Source organism: Lontra canadensis, unplaced genomic scaffold (genome assembly GCF_010015895.1).
Source record: "Lontra canadensis isolate GAN:19392208 unplaced genomic scaffold, GSC_riverotter_1.0 scaffold129, whole genome shotgun sequence".
NCBI lineage: Eukaryota > Metazoa > Chordata > Mammalia > Carnivora > Mustelidae > Lontra > Lontra canadensis.
The window spans coordinates 2,971,803-2,991,980 of NW_022631123.1; the positions used below are offsets into that span (position 1 = coordinate 2,971,803).

The window sequence follows — 20,178 nt, forward strand, 5'->3', positions numbered from 1 at the left end:
ATGAAAAGAAGTGATAGCAGGACAATATGCACTATCAGAAGGAACAACTAGAGATTGCATTTTTTTTTCAGTTTTATTGGATGGTATATGGATAGTATTTGTCACTGGAATAATGCAGCTCATTTATATTGTATCTATTCTTCTGTGGAGCTCAAAGCACTTTATGGGCACTCTCATTAATCCGAAAGCCTGAGCTAGATATTTGGCAGCTTTTGTCTTCACTTTATTGCCTGGAAGACAACACTTTAAAGGATGTCATTGTGCAAGCATTTGCAAACTGTTCAGAAAAACAACCAATGGGGTTAACTATAATGTGAATGGCGAGGAGGACTTTTTTATTTATTTATGTTTTATTTGTTTATTTTATATACTGTTATTTATAAAGTAGTAGTTGTCCAATGAAGCCAAGCACTACATATAATTATTTAAAATATTCTAACTCTGCTTTACCTCCAGGACAGTTTTCCTGCTATCTCCGTGTCATTAATAGGACTTTCATTCTTCCACACATCCGGGATTGAAAACCTTACTTGCTGCTTCTGTCACCTCATTGCCTCTATTCTGTTCAGTGAGTTGCCAAGTGTTGACAATTCTACTTTTCCAGGCTTTTTTTTTTTTTAAATTTTATTTATTTATTTGTCAGAGAGAGCGAACACAGGCAGACAGAGTGGCACGCAGAGGCAGAGGGAGAAGCAGGCTCCCCGCTGAGCAAGGAGCCTGATGTGGGACTTGATCCCAGGACGCTGGGATCATGACCTGAGCCGAAGGCAGCCGCTTAACCAACTGAGCCACCCAGGCATCCCCTTTTCCAGGTTTTTTACATGAATCTTTACCTTCCTACTTCTAGACATATCCTCATTTGTGCAGCTGTTAATTCTTCTTGAGAAACAGCTATAGCTTCTAACACTTCTGTGTTAGACCCTTAATTTCAGAGTCTAAAAGAAGCAGACTGAGCTCATCTCTATTGCTTACCAGTATGACTTTCAGCTTCTCAAAGTTTCTGAGCTTCAGAGTCATTTCAGTGAAAAAGAAATCACAATAACTAGGTTGAAAAGTTGTATCATTATGTATTAAGTGTGGAAATGGAATGAGATGCTATACACTGAATGCAAGCTCTGTGTCTGGCAAAAAGGGGATCCATTTTTGTTGTTTTCATTGTATTCCCTTTTCTGGCATGTTGTTTTCTGAATATCACTCTCAGATCAGTGTTTCTAAATCGACTTTCATGGAACCAATTCTCTGCTCAAAACCCTATCCAAGTCCCTAGGGTTTCCCTAATATGCCCCATGCTTCTTTGTCCACTACCTCAACAAGGATGCTATAATTTCAGCCTTAATCTACAACATGAATTGTTACCTCCAGTTAAGCTTAACCACTTGTCATTCCCTTTCCACACCTGTTTTTCTTGCCACAGCCCATTTCATCATGCTGATTTATTTTTTTATTTATTTATTTATTTTTTTTTTGCCTGGAATCATCTCCCTTATACACATTTTCTTTATAGTTCAAAACTTAGATATTATATTAAAAATCATGTCAAAGCCATGGACACCAGAGGTACAGAGAACAGTTCTAGTAATTGTTTTTTAGTGCTCTTGCTATTACTTCTATTTCCTTATAAGGAATCAAGGAGATTTGCTTCATGGGCCAAACTTTGACATACTAACCAGTGACCAGTCACAGGACCCTGCTTTTCTACTCACCCATTAGCAGTGAGTTTTTTGCTTCCACTGAATTCATCACTGTCTTTTTCAGATACTGGTCTTTCCCTGATTTTTAATATATCAATTCTCTTCAGGCCCCCTGAAGCCTCTTCATTTCACTTACCCCAATGAAGACCATAGGTTTTCTGGGTACCCTGAAACTCTTCCATTCACTGATGAGTTCTAGTCATGAAGCCAGACATTTTGGATCATCTGTTCCCTCCCAGATCTGGCATCTCTGTTCCAATCTCAACCCAACTGCCACAAAAATGCAGTAAAGTAGAGTTGCTAAAGGGGTTCTGTTCTTGCTCTGGAATAACTTTTGGACTTTTCTCTTTTCCAGTTATTTAAGATCCCACTCATTTTCTACCTCTTCAGCAACATTCATAACATTGACTCAAAATGACCTGAAAGGTACTTGTTACATAGTGCAGGGTATAATATTACATCATTGGATTTTTAGGAATATTAAATGAAGAAGCTAGAAAAAAAAAATTTAGGCCAAAGTCACTAATTTTGAATTTTGTTAAAGCTCCATTACCATGAAAAAGCTTTTAAAAGGTGACTGTGTCCAGTGCTGCTTGAAATCCTACATACAAGAACTAACAAAGACACCACTGCTGTCCTTATAGAATGCCCAAGCTTATTAACTAGACCATTAGTACTATACTAAGCATAACGATGGCTCTCATTGTGTCGCTACAGCCTGTGCTGTGTATTCAAAGAAGAGTTACTATTTAGTGAAATAACCTTTCAGTACATGAAAAACATTACCTTAGTAAGAAAATAGGCAAAGGATTATTTTAGGGTTTTTTTTTATGTTAATTTGGGTCTCCTTTCATAAAATAGGAAATGTACATGCAGTCCAATTGCTAAATTACGTTCACCAAATTATAGCTTTTTTTTTTTAAGATTTTATTTATTTATTTGACAGAGATCACAAGTAGGCCGAGAGGCAGGCAGAGAGAGAGGAGGAAGCAGGCTCCCTGATGAGCAAAGAGCCTGATGCAGGACTTGATCCCAGGACCCTGAGATCATGACCTGAGCTGAAGGCAGAGGCTTAACCCACTGAGCCACCCAGGCACCTCAGATTATATGGCTTTTAAGTAAGAAAATTCCCACATATAAAAATTCAAAAGAAGAATTAATAATAGAGTATTTTTTTAAAGATTTTATTTATTTATTTGAGAGAGAGATAGAGAGAGAGCGAGTAGGGGCAGGGAGGAGAGGGAGAGGGACAAGCAGAGATATTCACCTCAAAGTCAGATGTAACCATCTAAATACAAAGAGCCTCTTTCAACATTAAGATGAGAAATATTTCAATTAATTTCCTGTCTGGATTATAAAGTACCATACGGCCATTCGAAACACATTTTAAAGAGAGAACTATTAACTTACTTAAATGATTGCTCATGGACAAGTTTAGAATCAAAACCTTAGAAATGGAAGTCCTTAGATATTATATACATGATGAATATAAGACTGCAAAAGAGGTGAAAAACTTTCCCAGAGTGACTTCCTATGTAGAAGCAAAGTAAGGACCAGATATTGGTCTTTGTACTCAAGGCAAGTGTTCCTTTCTTGTGTCAGTGTTTCCATATCAAAAATAGAAGATCCGTAAGAAACAAGAAGATCTGGAAAGTACTGCATATGTGATAGCTCATTAATCTAACATCGATATTAGAATAGCAAGGCTTAATTATTTTCTACTTTTATTATCAGAAATATCTAAAAAACTAAGTAAATCCAGAAATAAAGCATTGGTTTTCTGCCTGTTCATCTTATCAGCCTCATAAAATAATGTATTCATTCTCATTATAATCTGGTATGAAGAACTTTATTGTAAATTAATGGTTGCATACTTTCACAACAACCAAAAAACAAACAAAACCCATCCACACAATTTATTTGCTATCTTATGAAAAATGCAAACTACACTTTTCCTAAAATGAGAACCTTTGCAAATCATTCCGATGTTCGTACCCTTCAAGTTTGAGATGGGAAGCTTCTCGGGGGAATGCCTCTGAAGAGGATTGCTTTGCTTATATTACATGTAATGTGCAGATGGCCAATTATTCCAGTTATGAATCTAGACTACTCTCCTTGAAATAAAGAACAAATTAGATATTTTATCTGTCTCTTAGTTTGCTTTTCTTATGATATAGTTTATGGTTTGTTTCCAAATGTTCATGTTCTTGGAGTGCTTTAGGAAATGAAATAGTCTTAGACAAATGAGAAATACAAAAAAATAGAAATATTTAGACTTTCAGGGAATGGGAAATTGGTTCTCATATAATCAATTATTCCTCTGAAATAGAATTCAGAAAATATTTGTGAACATCTGCATATTACCACTGCCATTGTATATCTAAATTTTTGTTTAAAAATGACAAATTTGGGGCACCTGGGTGGCTCAGTGGGTTAAAGCCTCTGCCTTAGGCTCAGGTCATGATCCCAGCATCCTGGGATGGAGCCTCACATAGCATCACGCTCTCTGCTCAGCAGGAAGCCTGCTTCCCTTCCTCTCTCCCTGCCTGCCTTTCTGCCTACTTGTGATCTCTGTCTGTCAAATAAATAAATAAAATCTTTTAAAAATGGCAAATTTATAAATACAAATTCAGTGAGATAAAACCCTATGCCAAAGGAAGTGCTGTTTCTTGAGTAGAAAGGATCAGAGTACAAAAATGCTTTGGAGAGCATGTTAATTATGGCCGCCATCTACTTGAAATATACGAATGGACTTTGAAGTAATTTATCAGTGTGTTATAAAGTCATGAAAAACCATTTAAGTTATTTATAAAAATATATTCTCATAATTCTCTAAATAATGATAAATTCAATTACAGGACACACCAGATTTCAACTAACAATTTAATTAAATATTATGCTTATGTCCTATATACTGGCCAAAATGAAGCATATCACCTCACTTAACTGCATATTAATCAAAACTTTTTAATACAATAGTAAAAACTCTTCCTTAATTGAATGTTTGTTGCATAGCCACAAATATACAAATAATCCAAGCATATTTGTTTGAAGGGAGAAAATGATGATAATTTATATTTTAAAGTCCTTTGCCCCAAATAATTTTTTTAAGATTTTATTTATTTATTTGAGAGAGAGAGAGTGAGAGAGAGAGAGCATGATGGGAGAAGGGCCAGAGGGAAAAGAAGACTCCCCACTGAGCAGGGAGACAAATGCTGGAATCGATCCTGGGACTCCAGGATCATGACCTGAGCCAAAAGCAGTTGCTTAACCAAATGAGTCACCCAGGTGCCCTCAAATAATTTCACTTTACCAATACAAATCTTGAATTTCCATATCTAAACATTAAAAAAATGTCTTTAGTATTGAGAAAAGTGGCTAGCTCCTTGTGTCATATTCATTATTAATAATTTTGAATAAGCTAACTGGAAAGAGAGAGTCCAGATTAAATTAACAAATATTAATATAAATATTAACAATATTAACAGATTCTTCTTGTGTATTATTTTTTAAATAAAATTGTACTCTACATAATCTGTATGATCTTTTAATATTAGATTGTACAGACACTTTGCTTTATAAATGAGTGTAGTACTTTCTATTCCCTTTATGACTTTTTGTAACACGTGAGTTAAGCATTAAAATATTGTGATAATTACTATGGAATACGGCAATATGCTTTGCTTAAGAGAGGACCAATGAAACGAGGAGATGAGACCATCCGTGTCTTCAGTTTTAGGATTTTGTGATCGCAAGTTTTATATCATGAGTCATGAGTTTTAGATTTATGATTAGACAGAACAAAATTATTCACTTGAACATTGGTCTGATCACTCATCCAAATGATGCTTTTTGCTGCATAGGGGGCTAAGCCGTGGGAATATAGCAGTGAATCAGTCTCTAAGAAACTTATACTCTGGTCAGTGAACAAAAAATAAAAAGGAAGTTAGAGGGGCGCCTGGGGGGCTCAGTGAGTCAAAGCCTTTGCTTTTGGCTCAGGTCGTGATCCCAGGGTCCTGGAATCGAGCCCCGCATCAGGCTCTCTGCTCGGCAGGGAGCCTGCTTCCCTTCCTCTCTCTCTGCCTGCCTCTCTGCCTACTTGTGATCTCTGTCTGTCAAATAAATAAATAAAAAAAAAAAAAAAGGAAATTAGAAAAAAACAGTGTTTACCAAATGTCTGAGCAAGGATTTACATGTGGGTATGTTAGTTTCCCAGAGTAAGTGACTATAAGAGTTGGGTAAACTAGCGTTGGCCACCTTTTTTTTTTTTTTTTTTAAGGGAGGGAGTTGGGGGAAGTGAGAGGGAGGAGAGAGACGGAATCTTAAGCAGGCTCCATGCGTGGAGCGCGAGGCGGGGCTTGATCTTACAATGCTGAGATCATGACCTGAGCCAAAATCAAGAGTCAGGCCTTTGACATACTGAGCTGCCCAGGCGCCCCAGCATTGGCCAGCTTTTAGACCTACAATTTATATTAGTTTGAGGGTAGGCAGGAAATAGTTGTTAATTAAAGAAATACTAATTTATTCTAGTTATGAAAATTATCAGTGAAAACATCTTATACTGTAAAAATATATACATACGGGTATATGAGGCTATGTGTGTATGTATGTATGTATGTATACACACTTAGAGACACAGAGAACTCAGATGAGCTCCAAGAAATCTACATAGCACAACACATTTTTAAGTGTTAACGATTTCCTTTTTAATAATCTGAACAACACAGTGCTGAATTTGACTACCTTGAGGGGAGATGATGCTATTCATAACCAGCAGGTTATGAGATGCTGAAGTTATAAAAGACTAGTTGTATCTACAAGGACAACAAAATGACTAGCCAATTTAGCACACTGGTCATTTCTCGAAAATAACTGTAAATTTGGTGAGCTAAAATAAAAATGAAAGAACATTTGTGCCAGTTATTTAATGGTCTGATTTCTGTCAAAGTGACAGTTCTCTGGAGAAAGTCAAATCAGGTATTCTGGGATAACATCACTGCTATCAACTTGTTCCTTTGCCATCTGGGTCTTTTTACAAAAGTGCAGCACAAAATGTCTTTTTAAAAATCTCTGCTTTATAAGCTCTCTGATTGCTTGGTTCGCTGGCAAGTGGGAAGTATTTACATTTTACGTTTGTCAGTCTTCTACTATAATGAATTATAATACTTGAAAACCAAGGGGACAGAAAAAGAAGTCAAATCAGTTGGCTATTGTAATATTTACTCCTGGCTGAAATAAAGTGCTTAATGTAATTCTGATCTCGGATTGCCAAATTTATCTTTGGGGAAAGGACAAAACAAAGAAAAGTGTTCCAAGTCCAATTTAAACTTGTTATTTAGTGATAGCATGTGAGAGCAGGCGTTGTTTCCCATTTTAAAAGAGCCTCTGAGAAAAACTGTTGATTTGGGGTTTATGGAGATAGTTAAAGGCTGTTGTCCTCTTTAATTTGGGGGAAGGTGAGCAAACACAAGCTACTATTTATTTATTTTTCTTCTTCATCCTGATTTTTATTATCTTCTTTGCTGTGAAAATCATGTAAATTGTGCTGTGGAGAAATATATAATGATTTAGGCCGGTGCTTATCAAATGTGCATAGGAATCACCTGGGGATCTTATTAAACTACAGATCTAGATTCAGAAGGTCTGGGGTGGAGTTTCAGATTCTGCATTGCTAGGGAGCTCCTAGACTGTGCCTGTGCTGCTTGTCCAAGGACTACATATGCTGAATAGAAAGAGTCTGTAGGATCTATGCTTCCCTCATGTAGCAGGATCTTAGGTTTACACACACTGTGCTAGGGGTTGAGTTCCACTCCTCAGCTTGGAAACTGTACTATCCTTTCCAATGACAGCACGTTATCATCACTGATCCATACAAGGCTCCTCTTGCTTTATTTGCCAGCATTATTATTATTTTTTACCTTATTTCACTTCTTGGTGCATTAATCTGAGGATCCCAGTGTCTAAGATTTCTGGTTTCCGAAGACTTATCTTTTTTGATATTCTTTGGGTAATCGATGCTTGGGTGTATGCACTTCTTCAGCCGAATTTAAAAGAATTCCATCTTGCCATACAAAAAGAGCAGCTGGCAGGTAATAGAGTGTTCATGCTTTCTTTAGACACCTAACCAGGTATGATTGAAGAGGGCATCAACAATTTGAAAAAGCATAATGAAAAGCCTAATAAATATGTGCAATTAGAAAACTTCTGACTTATTTTTTAACCTCATTTCTTCTAAGTTTCATCCACTGTGGTTCAGGCTGTCAGCCTCTAAGGAAATAGCCTTTTTATTTCATGAAGTCCAAGTAATGAAGGCTATTCAGTGTCACCTTGGTTATTCGAGTATAGTAGATGGGATGAAAATCCTGTAGAGTGAAATTGTTTATACATTACATTTCACAGAGTGAGTCAGTGAGGAAGTCAAACTTGGGCCTCTATGTCCTGTTTCCTCTTTCCACTACATGCATGTAGTCTTGTGTCTGGGAATTGGATTATTGGTGGCATGGATTGATCTGGATCTCTATTTGGATTGCAACAAGTACATAAAGAGAGAACTGTCTACTAAAAAAAACAAAAACAAAAAGTTATTGTCAGTCTTTAGTAGGCATAAACAATGAACAGGGCATGATATCTATGTTATAATCTAAAAGTTGAAGTGCTGTGGTGCCTGGGTCACTCAGTTGGTTAAGTGTCTCCCTTCGGTTCAGGTCATGATTCTTGGGCCCTGGGATTGAGTCCCATATCTTGCTCCCTGCTCAGCACTGAGTCTGTTTTTCCCTTTCCCTCTGCCCCCCTCCCCATGATCTCTCTCTCTCTTTCCCGCTCTCTCTCAAAACAATAAAATGTTTAAAAAAATAAAAATAAAAGCTGCAGAGCTAAGAGGTAATGTCAACTTCTTTTCTGTATGGTGTCCTTTCCATCAGGTACACAATCTGCCTGATTTTCAACACATACCTTATAGTTCATAAGTGTGTTTTAAAATATAAATGAATAAAAATGGTGTATGTATTTGCTCTTATTCAAAGCCTCTTAATAATGCAAGAAAATAAAATTCTCAGCTCTTTTTCAATAAATTAGTTAAAAAATAACATTTAGCCATAATTTAATCTTAGTATACTGTAAAGTCCTTTTACTATCTGCTCTGAAAAGTGAACTGTTTGTCAAACTTCCATTAAGCTGAAGGTGAAAAATTAATGAACCACTTCAGATATTTCAAAACTAATGCAAGTCTATTAGTCATTCAGAAAAAAAAAAGGCAAAGATTTAAATACATTCAATTAGGGTTTAGGGTTCACTCATATTTAACTCTTAAATATATTGTTTCATATGCCTGATAGAGAATTATAGAAAAAATGCAATTATTGATTATTTCATTAACAGATAAATACATCTCAGATTATTTTAATTATAGAGATAGTATTTTTTTTTTTCACACAAAAGATAATGTTACAGCAAGTTAACCAGTGAGTTGATGGGGATAGATTTTTTTTTTTTAAAGATTTTATTATTTATTTATTTGACAGACAGAGATCACAAGTAGGCAGAGAGGCAGGCAGAGAGAGAGAGAGAGAGAAGAGGAAGCAGGCTCCCTGCTGAGCAGAGAGCCCGATGTGGGGCTCGATCTCAGGACATGAGATCATGACCTGAGCCGGAGGCAGAGGCTTTAACCCACTGAGCCACCCAGGTGCCCCGTCTTCAAGGAATTTAGAGTTTAAAGAGGAGAAACAAGGTGATAAAATGATAAGTATGAAATGTAATGATAATGTTAATTAGAAACGACAAACACTACAAAAAAGCGCAGAAATATCACATAGTAAGAAGAGGGCAACAGAGAAATCTTCGTGTAGAAAGTGGCTTTTGAGCTGGGTTTCGGAGGAAGTGTGAAGTTCAGACAGTGTGATGCATGCGAATAGCTAGTAAAGGGAAGGGATGGCTTTTGCAACAACATGGAGGGCGTACTTCGCAGACTATGTGGGAGAACAGCTTATGTGTTAGCATAAAGTGTATGGAGACAAACGATAGGAAACAACCTTCACACTACAAGGTCTGAGATTGTGAAGACCCTTGAATGTCAAACCAGAGTCCTCCATTTGATCAGGGGAGGGGTGAGATCATGCAGCATTTTAAGAAGTTTCATTTTGTGTGGTAATGTATCAGGACCTAATGTCCATGAAAAGATCAAAATAACAGATTGCACATTTCTCATAAATACTATCTCACTGTCCCATATACACTAGAGCTCCTGTAGGTAATGGCCGACAGAGAAAATCCATTCTGTAGTAGAAAATCAATCTTCTCAGAGTAAGAGGGGTATATCGGAGCTTTGCAGCTGATGTGTTGAGGGACACCATCTATGCCGTGAGATATTAACCACTATGGCTCCGGGTGCAACCTGGAGCAGCAGAGACTCAGGGCTGGTCACCTGAGGCTGACAACAGCTTCTTTGAGGTGTGAAAATTCCCTTCAGTTTTTCTCAGTGAGCTGAACAGCATCTTGTGCTGTGTGAGCACTGCAGGGCCTGGCTTGGGGGCATGCAATGTCCACCATTGCACAGGCCCCCATTCAGAAGGGCCACCCTTGATTAAATGCTCTGCTGTTACTGTCTCAAAATTCTTTTTGAACAGGAAACCCCACATTGTCATTTTGCTCCGGGCCCTGCAAATTATACAGCCACTCTTGGTCCTATGACATGAAAATGGCTAGGAAGCAATGAACTACACTGTGGTCAAAATGCACTGTCATATATCCATATAAAAGGGGTTACTGGATTACTCAACCAGCACCGTGCTTACATAACAGAACTGATCCTGAGCTTAAATCTTTATTATTCTTTCTTCAAGCTATGACTGCTATGGCTGCCATAGGCTCAAGCTAAATATCATTTTTTTTTTTTTTTAGCCTTGTGGTTTTCCAGATGATAAATTAAGAAAACACTTCTGTAACATATTTTCTTATTTATAATCTCCCTCCTGGAACCTGGATACCAGTCTGGTTGAGCTCTGCACCCCCTGCAGTCCTATCAAATTAAATTCTGAGAAAACCTTCGGCAATCGTTTTCCCTAATAAAAGTTCTGAAAAATAAAGCTCTGTGTTCACAGACGTTTTGGCTGCTTGAGAGAGTTATTCCATTGTGTATTTCCTCTCTGAGTCAGTATAAATATATCAGCTGAATATGTATTTTTTTAGTTCTTAAGCACAGTTTGGCTTATTCTCTCGATCCTCTTTACTCTGAGTACTTAGGGATTTTTCTTTTACTTCTGTTACATAGTTTTCTCTCCTTATTTTTATTTAACTTTTGTCTTTCTCCAAGTTAGAGATGAATCTATTCAAATAATTCTACAAAGCTAGTTTACAAAAATCTCATCTTCTCCGCTCCTTCCCTATATTTTCTCTTTCTTCTCTCTCCCAAAGGCAAATGCTCTATTTATTTCAGTAGTTTTAGTCATTCCCTGCATATTATATTTACCTCTCTATGTCAAAAAGCATGTTTATGAGTTGAATTCATTTCTTCAGTTTTATTTATTGCCACTATGGATGATAAAGATTTAGTTTGCTTTCACAAGTCTCCAAGGGTCATCAACCCCTGACTTGTCCCTTTTTTTTTTTTTTTCCCAAGAGTATCATTTTGTGTGTGTGTGTGTATGTGTATGTGTATGTGTGTGTGTCATTATGTATATTATTACGACTATGTAAATATTATTCACATTGTATGATGATTACATTTCTTTTTTGAACAACTTTCTGCTCCCTCTGAAGCTAAAGGTTGTCTACTGGTTAGATTTCTTATTTTTCTATGTATTTAGAAGCTCCTCAGGTGCTAACTGTCTGATCTCTACTGTAAATATTCTCTCAATACATTAGCACACATTTGTTTTTCCATTTTCCTTGTCTTCCTGGAGACGACCCTCCCTGAGCCTCCTGACCTCCTTACTCTTCTCCTCATAAGCTCTGATGCATGTGTGCCCTTTTGGGATTGTCCTTGGCTAAGGGTGCCTACTTGAGAATGGCAAAGTTAGGTTGATTTTTAAATTCTGTATAATGATGAGGTTTATTGATTGATGGACTTTAACATAGGATGTCTCTGGTGAGGTGTTTTATTGTAATCTTCCAGATTTTCAGTATTTTTATGTAGTCTTCATTGACCTGGTCATATTTACTACAAGTGAACGTCCTATTGCCCTACCTAGAAGGAAGGATTCTGGGCACCAAGACAGTAAAACATTTGATGAGTCTCTGCAATTATAAGACCATCCCTTTTTAAATATGAGATATCCCCACCTTCACTGTGTCTGGTGTCTCCCTCCCTATTAAGCATTCCCTTGCACTTTTCTGAGGGAGTAGGGGGAAGAATAGGCACTCTCTGATTGAAGGCATGAAGGGAGAACTTCACAATCAGAATTTCATCAAATTCTCCTGTTTCCCCCCGCCTTTACCCATATATATATTTTTTTTTAAGGTTTTATTTATTTATTAGAGAGTGAGAGAGAGAGAGAGATCACGAGCAGCAGGGAAAGATACAGGGAGAAGCAGACTCCCTGCTGAGAAGGTACACTCCCTCCCCACCCCCCCACCCCAGTGTGGGACTTGATCCCAGGTCCCTGGGATCATGACCTGAGTCAAAGGCAGGCACATGACCAAGTTAGCCACCAAGGTGCCCTCCTTTACCCATATTTTAATAGGTAGGTGCTGTGACCATTTCCTAAGCCTTTTGGGTTCTATGGTACAAACTGCATTGCTTCTCAGCTTACTCTCTGCTTGCTTAGGTTTTGGTCTCTTTGGGTCTGTTACATCAGTTGACACTTAGGTATCTGCTCTCTGGCTTTTAGAATCTTACTGCTATTGTCCCTTCTCTTGGTCAGCCCTTGTGGATTTACACTCTTTTATTCCTTTGTTGTCATTCCAGTGGAGTCCTGTAGGAGAATGGAAGGCGATGTGTGTACAATCTGCCATCATTCTCTAGGATACATAATAGTATTTGGACTGAAGTACCTCAGATCATCTTTAATAAGTAGAGTATAACTACGAATAAACAAATGAACTCAAATAAGCATATGGTCCATATTTTAAATACTCATTACAAAAAATGTCTCTTGAAGTGTTTTTAGTTTCTGATGGCTAAGGTTTCTGTTCCCTTCTCTTTTTGATCCAGATGGAAGCTTTAGACAAAACCGATCAAACCTCACGTCTCTGCTAGTTCAGCCCATCTCGGCATCTCTCGTTGAGAAACTGATCTCCTCTCCAAACAGCAGAACCAAAACTGGTGTCTGTAGCCCTCTAGAACTTCCAAATAATGGTAAAGTATTTCATGTCTTTCTGTGTATTGTATAGTTTTTGTAAGGACCGGGATCATTTTTAATCTCTTGAATTGATATGTTTAGAATTATTCCTTAAAAAAAAGAAAGAAAGAAAGAAAGAAACACATTTATTTTTTGATGAGATGAGCATTTATTTCTCATCTGTGGCTCTTTAAGGGACATTTTTGGAAAGTAATTTTGATAAAGACTGAGAGTTGATCAAACTGAGAGATTTAAAAAAAAGGGGAGAAGCAGAAAGCATTTTAAACTGTAGCAAAGAAAAGCAGCTTTACAAATAAAGCATTTTATACATTCACAAAAATCTGCTTAACAGAGCTTCCTTGTTTCAGTTTCAGCAGTCTGCTTGGCTGCCAAGATTCTGTGGATAGCAGTCAGCTATCTGGGGTATGAAGTCTTTTAGTATAAAGCATTAAAGCCTAATTCCTGCGATTGACTAAAAAATCCCTGTGTCTTTACGCATCATCGCCTGAGAGATGCCTCTTGCACCACAGAGCGGTTTGTCTGGCCTTGTTGGAACACACTGGATAAAACTGAAGTAGTTAAGCTGCCTGTGGTGGGGTGCAAGCCACAGGCTGCATCTTACGTCTGCCTCCAGTGGCAGCATTAGAATCCTGACGAAGAGACTCTCTTTACATACTGTTCAATTTGGATCTAGTCCTTGTAAAATTCAACAGAGGACTCTTGTTTCTGCATCCAGACCTGGAGGCTCAACGACCCAGATTTTATCTCTTCTGCTTTTCTCTTGACAACAAAAGCATTAAAAAAAAAAAATGTTTTGAAGACACCTAAAAAGAAACCCCAAACCTGAATACATACAGGATTGCCCTCTGTTAGAGAGGTGCGCATACTTTTCAAAGCCCAATCAGTTGAGTGCCTCCTAAACTGATTATTGATTGAGCCACTAGGATATATGGAAAACACTGATAAGCCTCAGTCCTCAAAGCTGGAAAGAGGAAGTCTTTGAGGAGCTTTTTGTTTTGTTTTGTTTTGTTTTATTGTCTTTTATTTTGAGCCTTACAAATTGATCTTGGACTCTATTAAAATATGTGAAGAACGCTATAATAATACTTTAGTTGTAGGGAAAACTCTGGACTTCTAAGATACCAGATTTAATTAACTGGTTACTTCAATAAATATTCAGAGCCCCTGATGTGGTTCAGCCACTGTCCTGCTCTCAGTAAGCTGATAGTCCACATACTGGCTCCATGACTGCTCATACAGCATCATACAGCTGCTATTTCTGGATCTACAGAAGGCTATCTAACCTAGTATCTCAGATTGACCTGAGAATCAAGTTATGATATATGTCTCAGTACTTTTGCATACTGTAAAATGTTATATTAGCAATTGTCTTTCTAACCAAAGAACTTTATCAGTTTCCTCCACAGTATGTTAAATATCTGTTTAATAATGTCATAGCTAAGCAAAATGGCACCCCGTAGCTATATCTTTACAGTAAGTTACAACATGTATAAAGCTTAGAAGAAAAAATGAGATGTGCACTGAAACCTGTTTTACAACTCCATTTTTTTTTTTTATTTTATTTATTTGACAGAGAGAAATCACAACTAGGCAGAGAGGCAGGCAGAGAGAGAGAGGAGGAAGCCGACTCCCTGCGGAGCAGAGAGCCTGATGCGATGGATGCATAGCTGGATCCCAGGACCCTGGGATCATGACCTGAGCCAAAGGCAGAGGCTTTAACCCACTGAGCCACCCAGGTGCCCCTACAACTCCATTTTTAAAAAAGTAACAAGAGGGGCGCCTGGGTGTCTCAGTGGGTTAAGCTTCTGCCTTCAGCTTAGGTCATGATCTTAAGGTCCTGGGATCAAGCCCCACATCGGGCTCTCTGCTTGGTGGGGAGCCTGCTTCCCCCTCTCTCTTTGCCTGCCTCTCTACTTGTAATCTCTCTCTGTCAAATAAATAAATACAATCTTTTTTTTTTTTTTTAATACAAGATAAGCCTGCTTTTGTAAGGAATTATGCCATATCAAATTTTCCTCATGGATATAGTAGCTATTATTGTTTTTAGAAAAATCTGTAGATGTGGGTGTTTCATGTTTAATAGGCACTCCTTTCATCATCTTTTTAAGTACAGGGTATTACATTTAGATTTCCCAAATAGTGATGGAGCACTCTGAGTTGTTAAATTTAAATGAATCTTAACTGTAGGGTAACAAGCCTCTACCCATAATGTTTTGGATAATAATACTTATGATAGCCAAAATAAATTAATTAACTTTTAAATTTTCTCATAAACACATAAATACATTATTTGCTCATTCTGATATATATCAGGATGGGACAGGATATAGAATGAAATGCTATATTTTGGAGCAATAAGAGCAATGCTTATAGTTTATAGAATAAAAAATAATTTAAAACATAGTTATATCTTATTGTGGAATTTTCTTTTTCTTGAGCCTCAATGTAGGAAAATTTTCACAGAGAATTTAGGCAGGAGTACATTAAAAATATGTGTACAAATCAACTAATTATTTATTATACCCATTTAATCCTTTGTATAGAACAAATCCAAATTCTTTATCATCCAGGAAAGAGTATAGTGGAATTTTAACATCTATTTGCTACCCCCCACTTTTGGAATGGTTGCCAACACTTCCCAGTAGTGTGAATATGTTTGGCCACATCCCAGGCTCTAGAAATAGATCCTCATTAGCTCAAGTCTATTGGCATATCACAGGATGATCTTGGCCAAACAGTGCCAAGACTTGATTTCTGGAATTTATTTGAGCAATGACTCACTTTAACAGTATAGCTGAAAGAAAAAGCCTTTAGCCTTTTGGTAACTTCTTTGGAACCTTGAGAGTATAGCCTACCTGAAAATGGACCAACACAAGGAAGGTACAAGTGAATAATGGGGGGAGAGGGAATAGAAAATCTTCTCCACATCATCCAAGCCCTAAAGCTTTGTCTGAAGCTGAACCAACTGAACTGGCCATGTATATGAGTCAACACATCCCCTGCCCACCCCCCCTTTTTTTTCCGATCTATGTTGGATTTTTTATTTTTTTGCAAAAAAAAAAAAAAAAAAAAGCTACCTAACTAAAACAGATCGTAAAACTTAAAGTATTTAATATCTACATTCATGAAATAAGTTCAACAAAATGAAGTGGAGAGCAAAGTATTTATACAGAAAGTCCTGAGAGGACTAAGACTTTTTTGAGGGATAGAAAAAGAAGCAGGAAAAAAGGTCTTGATATAGCAAGACCTATATATATATATATATATATATATATATATATATATATATATACACATGCACACACACACACACGCACACACACACACACACACATAAATGGGTTGATCAGATAACTGCATATTGACTGTATTTTATTTTCCTTGATCTTGTCTTACTTTTTGTAGGCCTTACCTGTTGATCTAATATGTTATCAGTCTTTGTCCTTGAGAATCAACCAAAATATGGGAATTTGAGTTTTCAATTATCAGTCTGAGTTTGTGGTTAAAAACGATGAATATAGTGTAAAAAGGTGAGGGGGAAGCTTAAAATCCATGAACTTAAGGCAAAAATTTAAATGAATTGAGTTAAAAGAAACATCTTTAATATGTTTGATGAATCACTTTTGATGAATAGAAAAATGGCTATTTCTGTGTGTCATCAGTGATGACGAGTTTTTACATAAGTAAATTTGGATCATCTCTTCAAATGGAGAAATAAATAAACAAATATATAATTTCCCTGTTCAGAATTTTATATATTCTTTGATGAAACTTACTTTAATTAGAATAATATAGTGAGGTCTGTTATTTCTTATGTATTTTGAAGATTTATATTTCTAATTTATTAGCAGTTACTTAAAAGTACTCATTATCATTTCTTGAGTAGAGATTTAAAAAGATGTATTAAACATATTGTCCAAAAATGGAAGTTAAACTAGAATCTATTGGCAAATAACAAATTTTAGCTTTTCAGGAAATATTCATTAACAAGAAATGTTATTAGTACAGTTGAATTCAGCATTATTTTTTGTTACATACGAAACTAATCAACCTGTTCAGAGTAGCCCTAACATTGCTACATGTGAGAAGATCCAGGAGTACATTTTGTTTTTCTGGTTAAAAAGTGTCTCAGTAGATACATCAAGCAAATAACAGAGTGGTGTGGAAATGATATGATGTGGCCTTTTTTGTGCTCTAGGAAAAATAATTCCTCAGAAGGCCTAAAAAGAAAATATAAGAAAATTGGAAACTTGCAATTTTAATAGAATTATTAAATTCTATTAAATTCTAAAAAAATTTCCTCCACAGTCATGAATGTGGAGGAAAGTATTAGGAAGAACATGTGAAAATTTTAATTTGTCTAGACAACTTCTATGTAGTATGCATATAGATACAGTGGCCACTTTTTATTCCAAAAATTCAGTGAGTTAGAATACTTTTGCAATCAGTGTCATGACAAATGTTAGAAGTCACTAAACTGTGCAATGGTGACACCCCAATTTTATGGCTCTTCAAGCAGAGAGTTGCACTGTGATCCTAGGAGTCTGAGCTGGAAGCTGATAACAGAGTAATCCGTAGAACTAAAGATCAGCCTTCATGAGCTCCCAGTCTGAAGTCCTTGGACAAAAGGAAAAAAAAGCTTCAGAAATGACTTTGAAGGACTATTCATCAAGGGTCTTAAACAGAGTGAACATAGGTGGGAAACCTATTGTCCAAAGTCCACAGAAAATACAGTCAATTCTCTGTTTCCTAGGGAGTGCAGGTTGGGTTTACCAAGGGTGACACAGATCTGTCATTCACCCAGAACTTCTCATGTTTCCAGCTTTCTGTCTTGACAGTTTTGATTTTCAGAAATGATTCAACTTAGATTCAGTCTAGAGTTATGTTTGTTTGTTAAAAGACCTAAAGACAACCTGAGATGTACACTCTTCAGCAGAATTAGTTTAACAAGTGTTTTCTGATTTCCAGTGTTTCTCAGCAGTTTTTATTGTTTCCTGTATTCTTGTCATATAATTTCTCAAGTACCTGTTGCTTCTTTCAAAGTACAAAATCTTCAACTAAACGTCATAGCTGATGTATGTGATAAACTCCATTAGAGCATACTCTATCCTTATAGTTTGATGGTCCTCTTTATGCCGTGGGCTAGTTGAGGAGTGCATTTCTGGTTGTATATCCTGCTATTTCCTTCATGTATCCAATATTTCTCCCTAACATTATATTTAGTATTATCCAAACATGTCTTTAAGTTTGTGTCTCTAAGTTGTAAAGCTTCTGTACTCTAAAGCTCCATGCAAATACCATGCTCCCCATGTTGGAGGTAGCACCTCCTGACTTTCTCAGCCTTGCTTTAGGCACTTGTATGCTGCTTGGAAGAATATAATATTCTTCTGAGCTAGAGTATAAGCAACTTCAATTTTCTTTTCTTTTTTTTTTTTATATTTTATTTATTTATTAAAGAGAGAGAGAGCAGAGGGAGAGGGAGAAGCAGACACCCTGTTGAGCAGCAAGCCTGACACAGGGCTCAATCCCAGGGTTTTGAGGTGATGACTTGAGAAGGCAGACGTCAACCAACTGAGCCACCCAGGTGCTCCTTCAGTTTTCATTAGAATGTGTTGTGGTTCTCCAAGGTTTCCTTTATTTCCCAGTGTTCCATGATTATTTGGAAAGAGTGTGTACTCTTTTGTCAGGCATACAGTTCTATGCTCACTCAAACTAGGCACCATACTCAAGTCATTCAAATTGCCTATATCTTATTATTAATGTTAAAATTGCCTTCTATATGTATAGATTTCTCTATTTTATCTTGAAGTTCTGTTGATTTTTGATTCATACATTTTAAGGTCATTTCTTAGGTGTTTGTAAGTTCAAATGCAGCACATCTTCCTGGTTGGTTGAAACACTTATCAGATGAAGTGATCTTCTTTATATTTTTTAAATTTCTTTTTCTTCTTTGTATTTTTAATGTGCGTTTTAAAATTTGATTTGGGTTGACATTAATTTAGCCTCAGTAGCTTTTTTTTTTTCTTTTTCTCACTAACCAGCTTTCTATACATTTCTCTTTTAGCATCTCTTCTTACTAGCAACTAGTCTGTATTTTGTTAAAGTAAATTCTACTTAACTCATGACCTTGAGATCAAGAGTCACATGCTCTACCAGCTGAGTGAGCCAGGCACCCTACAACTACTTTGTATTTTAAATACAATCTGATTATCTTTTAGCTGAAACTTCCAGTTTATTATATTTAAAGTGATTATTAATTTATTTATGCTTCCATATTTTTATCTGAATTTAGGTTTCTTCCTTGTACCACATATTATGTTTTACTTTTGTTTTATTTCTCTCATTAGATTTAGATTATTTTGTCATCATATTTTTTCCTTTACAATTTTAGCAGCTATAAATACTTTTTGTATTCTTTTAGAGCTACCCTAGAATTATAGCTTTTTAAATATCCTTTTTCCGGGCACCTGGGTGGCTCAGTGGGTTAAGGTTCTGCCTTCAGCTCAGGTCATGATCTTGTGGTCCTGGGATCGAGCCCCGCATCGGGCTCTCTGCTCAGCAGGGAGACTGCTTCCCCCTCTCTCTCCGCCTGCCTCTCTGCCTGCTTGTGATCTTTCTCTGTCAAATAAATAAATAAAAATCTTAAAAAAATATATCCTTTTTCCTGCTTTGTTCCATGACAGATAACTTTCTTTGCTATCTCATGGGTAGGTGTGGGGAGTGTAGTCATTTAAGAGTCTACTTTATGAGGAAGAATCTCTTTTTGGAACTACCTTCTCTCCAACTTGGCCAGGCCCAGGGCTTTTTCTTCTAAACTTTGCATCTCATAAGGCCATTAAAAGATTCTCTAGGTTCAGTAAATTCCCTCAAGTTGAAAGCAGCTTTATTGTGTTACTTATCTGGGTTCCTATCACAACTTAAATTTTGACCTAGTAATTCCTTACCTTCTAGTTCTTAGATGCTGTTAACAAGATTCATTTTGTACTTTATTCAGCATTGTAAATTACTTTCGGTGGGAAAGTTGGTTTGAATATCCTAGCCTGTCCTATTACTATAAAAGAAATTCTTCTCCTCACCATCTATTCATTTCCTGGCAACACATTTGGATGACTCACTAAATATACCTAAGTTGGTCAACATATAAATCAGGTTGCCATCAGGAAATCAATGACACCCACACTAAAAATGTGCAG

The 20,178-nt window shown here is 36.7% G+C and overlaps 1 protein-coding gene across 2 annotated transcripts in view; it reads left to right on the forward strand.

Annotated features, from left to right (window-relative positions):
* The window catches only part of NAALADL2 (N-acetylated alpha-linked acidic dipeptidase like 2), a 936,574-nt gene that overhangs the window by 579,015 nt on the left and 337,381 nt on the right, over positions 1 to 20,178 (forward strand). For both annotated transcript variants that reach the window (XM_032842372.1, XM_032842373.1), the window contains exon 6: positions 12,838 to 12,981. In XM_032842372.1, the coding sequence (XP_032698263.1) occupies positions 12,838 to 12,981 (144 nt within the window). The remainder of the gene's footprint in view (positions 1 to 12,837; positions 12,982 to 20,178) is intronic.